Source organism: Salvia splendens, chromosome 20, assembly GCF_004379255.2.
Source record: "Salvia splendens isolate huo1 chromosome 20, SspV2, whole genome shotgun sequence".
NCBI classification, from domain to species: Eukaryota; Viridiplantae; Streptophyta; class Magnoliopsida; order Lamiales; family Lamiaceae; genus Salvia; species Salvia splendens.
The window spans coordinates 18,899,074-18,905,528 of record NC_056051.1 but is presented as its reverse complement, the minus strand read 5'-3'; the positions used below and the strand labels follow the sequence as shown (position 1 = coordinate 18,905,528).

The window sequence follows — 6,455 nt, the reverse complement described above, 5'->3', positions numbered from 1 at the left end:
ACATTTCAATATATTATGTTGAGATTTTAATGTCATTGTGTTGATATTTTTAACACACTGCGTTGATGAGTTAACAAAGTTAACATCTTAAAAAGTTAACAATATAACACGCTCCTATACATAGGGCACATATATATAATCTAAAAATACATAATTTGTTGAGTATTATACACTAAACTTGAGGTATTATATAGGAGTAATTGCAACGGATTTTATGTATGCAAATTGTTAGTAGAATATATAAGGGGTATATTTTTATCGTATCAAATTCGAAAAATCAGTTACATTTTGACATTGTATACATGAAAAATATGTGATTGAATTTAGACATTATGAGACGAATTTGTGAGACATAGATGATGATGTCATCCCATTGGTTGGGTGGGTGTAGGTGCATTTATAAGTAGAGGTTTGAGTTGTTTAGTTATCCCCAAAGAAGAGTGAGAGGCATTAATATTAATGGAGGAGGCAAGCAACAAGTTCGTAGCAATAAAGGGCAACATAGATGGGGGTCCAGAGGAATCCGATTTCGAAATCAAGAGTGAAACAATTTGGGTGTGGCTAAAGGCAAATGAAGTAGAGGTGATCGTCAAGAATCTGTATGTATCCGTGGATCCGTACCAGCTCAATCGCATGAAATCCCCGAGCTCCTGGCCATGTAAGTAGTAGTAATTCATATTTTTATTTATGCATGTGAGTATGTGTTTGTGTTTGGATGCCGTTAACTTTTGTTACCAACATGAAAAATGAGTAGTATTAAGAGAAAATTATTTGTGCGGTGCAGGATTTAGTGGACTAACGGCGTATGGAGATGGAGGGTTTTTGGCCATCCACTGTGCTGTTTCTATACCGTCCCTTAAATACTATTTGACCACTATTTGAGGGCCTCACTATTCTTTTTTCCTCCATCCCTTAACTAAGAGACGGAACCTGCAACGCTCAGTCCCTTATTCCGTCCCTTAATTACTATTCATTCAATTTCATTTTTTTTATTTTTTTTCCCAACCCAATTCAATTAAAACAAACACACTTTATTAAAAAAGCACAACATAAAAAACACAACATAATTTAAAATATAAATTTAAAGAAAAATAAAAAAAAAACTATTCCGCCGGCTAATCATCCTCCGGAGGTGGTCAAGGTTGAGGGGGAGTCGGAAGGCCAAGTTGTGCTGCCATATACACAATTCCGTTCCACCAGGCCGTGAATTGGGCGTACGAGAAGCGGGAAGTGTCCGCCACCATAAGTGTGTCCAAGCCTCCCCGCGAGCCCGATCCCGAGGCCGGCTGACTTGATTCGCCTCGGCCCTTCCTTGCTCTAGCCGCTTTCGCCGCCTTCGTCCCTTGCGGCCGACGGCGCCCACTCGCGGATCCTCCAGCATCGCCGACCGTACCCGCAAACTCCTGGGATTCAGCCTCAGGTTGGCTGATGCCCTCAGCGGTGTCACCACCAGACGAGTATTGGCCACTCGCCGTATGCTTCTGCGCTTCGAGGTTGAGCCCGAGCTGGAGCGAAAACCGCCGGCCCACCGTTCCTCGTCCTTGACGGTCTGCCAAACATCAACAAATCTGAATTGATGACGTTCGTCCTGGTAGTAGGCGCGCAAAGCGGACGTCAAAATGTCGGTTGCCGTTGCGCTGCTTTGGTAGCGCGCCTCTTCGGCCGAGTAGATGCCGCAGAATTTTTTGACCTGTCGGTCGACTCGGTCAAAGTGAGAGCGGAGCATTTTAAATTTGCGCTTGCGGGAGCCTTTCGGCTTTATCTGGTGGTAGACCTCGCAGACCTTTTCCCAGAAACACTTCCGAGATTGTTGATTCCCGACGATGGGATCGTACGAGACGGTGATCCAGGCGTTGTACACCGCCAGCGTTTCAAGGTTGTTGTACGGATGCCGGCCTAGATCCTCTTCCTCTTCTTCCTCTTCCTCCTCGTCCTCGCCCGCCTGGGGTTGTACACCGCCTCGGCCACCTCCACTGCCTCGGCCTACTCCCGGCGTGGGATCAACAGGAAAATCCTCCCGAATCTGGGATAATCCCTGCGAATACCGCGGGGCGGAGGGACAGACATATGCATCAAGGTCAAAATTGGGTGGTTGGTACCCCCTGGCGTCGCCGAACCCTGGGTCCCCGGCGTTGACGAACTTGTACCGCCCAATGTGTTGATCATGGTCTCCCAATCGCCGAACGCGTTGAGATCCCACCCGCCGGAGCCGGAACTGCCGTAGTTGTCGTCGCTGTCGCCGGACATCTTGAGTTGTTATATGAAAATTTGAGAGAAAATTTAGATGATAGGAAGAATAGATGTGTAGTTGTATGTGAAATGAGGATGAGTTTAGGAGTATTTATAGAGTAAAAAAATTAATTAAAAATAAAAAAAAATTTAAAAAAAACAAAAAATTGTATTATTACCGTTACAAAATTTTTTTCTTTTATTTTTTATTTTGTTTTTTTAAAATTCGAATTTTTTTAAAAAAATATTTATTGCGTCAGCACGTGACGACGCCCACTCGCGGGCCGGCGAGTGGGCGTCACGCACGACGCCGGGTCGCGCCACGTCGCTTAGGCGCGTGGCGAGACAGCCCGTCTCGTGGCTCGACGGGACGCGGGACGGCGCGGGATGGGACGGCGAGCTGCAACGCGTCGCGCCGGGGTCCCTTCTCTCCGGGACGGGACGCGAGACGCCGGCGAGACGCGTAGTGGATGGTCTTATGAAGTATGCAAGCCGAAGAAGGGAGATAGCGTGTTTGTGTCAGCGGCTTCGGGCTCTATGGGAAGTCTGGTCGGGCAGTATGCGAAGCTATTTGGCTGCCGTGTCGTCAGCTGTGCCGGCACCCAGCAAAAGGTACAACTCTTCTAATACAGACCAAATAAGAGAACTCATTCCAAAAGACTAACCTGTTAGGAAAGAGAACTCATTTAGTCTATATATCCCACATCAATTGTTCTTAAAGCCGATGTGGGAATTGAGTCCCGTGACATCTTCTCTCACAAAACGACAAAATTTGCGGAACCTTTCTCATATGGCCTGCACTCGGTGCATTTGTCAGTATTACTTAGAAATAAATAAATAAACTTACTTAAATTCTGCCTAATTAAAGTTTTAAGCTATCTACATGTAAGAAATTAATATTCTAATTGTATATCTTGAATGAAGTGCATCAAACCATAAGTCAATTATTTTATTTACAGCATATTTTTAAACTATGATAGAGACAAAAACAATAAGGTGCACTTATGTTTAGTCAAGCTTTATTTGTAATTGAGATGTCATGAAAATAAGTCTGTCAATAAAATTTGAAAATAGAATATTAAATAATGAAATTATGTTTTTACAAAATACTCTCTCCGTTTCTCCACAGTTGAGTCATTTTTCCATTTTAGGAAGTTCCCTCATAATTGAGTCATTTCCCTATATAGTAATTACTTTACTCTCTCTTAATTTATTCTCTCTATTTTATTCATTTTCTACTTTATTCCCTCTACTTTTTTTCCTCTCTTACTTTTTTATTTATTTATTTAACACATTCAACATCCATTTTTTAAATTCCGTGCCGAAAAGTTTTGCTTCAACTATGAAAAAACGGAGAGAGTATTATCGTTTTTATCTATGTTCAACGCGGCGATGTTTCACAAAAATAAAGCAAATATTCTCCTGACCTATTCTGATTTATAATTGCAAATGTTGCTCCTCGATATAAGCGCAATATTAAATTGATTATTTTCTTCATTTTTGTCCTAACTAGTAAACATAAAAACCAATGGCTGAATTCTCCAAAATTACCACTTTCTACATAGATTTGTTAATATGTGTTTTTTATGTAAATTTGCTAGCTACTAGTATTACTATAAGTTGATCTATGATTTTTTTGTATATAGTAAAAGAAATAGTTTTGTAGAATCCTGAATCATGTAGGATGGTTGAATTATGCAGGTTGACTTACTTAAGGAAAAGCTTGGTTTTGATGATGCTTTCAACTACAAGGAAGAGAACGATCTCAAATCCGCTCTAAAAAAGGTCTAACACCTACATCTAAAATAATTTTATAATAGTTAAATTATTATCATGTTTTATTTTATGATACGGCTAGATTTGAATTTTCTATGTGGCAATCTTCTGCATCTAAGTTTGTGTAGATTCCGAATACATAAACTTTGGATTTAGCGTGAGTTTACAAAATTTATAACAACTACTAAAAGTATCTAACTGAAATTAGAAACACAATTAAATTTTATAATGCGTTGGTTCTAATAATTTGTCAATCTAATAAGATGAACAAATTGAAATGTCGCATGGAAAATTTACATATACTATAATATTTCTGAAGTTTTTTGTCTTAATTATTTTTATCATTTACTCAGATACTTCCCGGATGGAATGGACATATATTTCGACAATGTGGGCGGGAAGATGTTGGAGGCGGCGGTGGCGAACATGAAGCAGTTCGGGCGGGTGGCAGTGTGTGGCGTGATGTCCGAATATACCGGCAACGGTAAGAGGGCGGCTCTGGATATGCTGGATGTGGTATACAAGAGGATCACCATTCAAGGATTTCTAGCTGCCGATTACTTGAAATGCTATGCCGATTTCATGAAGACTACCACCGACCACCTCCGCACCGGAAAAATGCACTCACTTTGCGACATCTCGCACGGCGTCGAGAGTGTCCCGGGTGCTTTCGTAGGCTTGTTTTCCGGTGAAAATATTGGAAAAAAGATTGTCCAAATTGCAGATCAATGATTTTTCATTATTAACAATATAGACTATAGAGGAATGCGTACGTATGTCATGGATCATTTTATGACCGAATTGTTCTATTTTATAAAGCTTGAATTTGATGATTCCCTAAGTTAGAATTTCGAAATGTTCGTCATCCGAAATATTTACGCCAATCCAATTTACATAGTTATTGCATTTTTAATACTCAACCATCTGAAGTTTACCTTGAAGCAATACTAATATATTCATAAATTATAGTTTGCGAGTACACTGCTAAGATATTGTGAAATATTTGGCCCGACCTGCATTAATTGCCTGACCCAAAACTACGAATCTAGCATTCCATCTGTTCCATAAAAATATAAACTTTTTTACATGTTTATATGCACAATTAGTTAAAAGAGAAAGAAAAAATAATGGAAGTTCTATTTCTTAAGGGCTTCATTATGTCCTAAAAATAAAAAATATTTGAAAGCCCACTAATATAATAAAAATGGCCCAAAGTTAAAAGCCCAATAGAGCTTATTCCTTAATTCAATCTTTAAAATTTAAACTCGTAGATATATTGTGGACTTGTCGAGACTCAAGGGAGTGCAGGGCTCGAGCCGCCGCTGGAGCTGTGGGTTGGCTCCAAGTAGTTATGCCGCTGATTATAAGTCAAATTCGCAAATTATCTAGCGAAAATCAGGGTATTATACCATAACTGAAAGTTGTATTAATTGATATAATTATCACTTTGTTACAATTAATTAAATTCAATTCTCACTTGACATCAATAACCCTAGCAGCTTTATATCGCAATTCTATACTTAATTTTGTCTTATATAATTCTGTAATAAATTGTCGATTATATTTAAATATGAATATATGTATGGAGGAGGGAATTAAGATTAATTTTTAACCATTAGATTAGGAATTTAAGTGGTTGATATAATGCAAAGTAGATTATATTTTAAATTTAAATAATTATTAAATAAAATTAAAGGGTATTAATGTCAATTCTCTCTGATTAAAATTATCCCAAAACTTTAAATTTACGTAACTCACTGGATTTAAATTAATTTTTCGCAAAAAATAAATCAATTTAAAGGCAATTTTATAAGGATTTTAACAAGATCTCAATTGCATATGTTCCGACGACGTTTGGATGATGGAATTTGATGATTTTTATTTCAGTTTTCGTATATAAGTAGATTTTTATCAACAAATACATCAAAAAATCTCAATATAATGCAGGTAAAATATCAACATAATGCATGTAAAATCTGAATAAAATTGTGTTGATATTTTCGTGTACTTATGTTAAAATACTCATTTCATTGTGTTGATATTTGTAATACACTGTGTTGATATAAAAAAACACGAAAATTATGATAATAGAATGACGATCTTACCCTTTGTTGATATTTTGTTTACTATTTATTGAAATTCGTAAGATTTAATCTCATCCACTCATTTTGAAATTTAATGGTGGAGATTTGGTCTTGATTTTGGATTATGATGCTATAAGCAATAGAAGATGACCCATGTATGGAAATATTCAAATTAGTATATTGATAAATGAACACAATTTTAAATAATATGATTAATATTTAGTCTTGGAGTACTATAATTCTACAATAAAATGTTGTTTATATTTAAATATGACTATATGTATGGAGAGATTCAAAATAATATATTTTTTTATTGATAAATAGATAACCTGAAACCTTCGGCATCATACATTAACCACTTTACTA

General features: G+C 37.5%; 1 protein-coding gene across 1 annotated transcript; it reads left to right on the top strand.

The window, feature by feature from the left end:
• The first annotated feature begins 459 nt into the window (after positions 1 to 459).
• LOC121781603 (2-alkenal reductase (NADP(+)-dependent)-like) lies at positions 460 to 4,737 on the top strand. The gene is made up of 4 exons (XM_042179329.1): positions 460 to 658; positions 2,678 to 2,841; positions 3,931 to 4,011; positions 4,357 to 4,737. The coding sequence occupies exons 1-4, from the start codon at positions 460 to 462 to the stop codon at positions 4,735 to 4,737; spliced, it is 825 nt and encodes a 274-aa protein (XP_042035263.1).
• Positions 4,738 to 6,455: the final 1,718 nt, after the last annotated feature.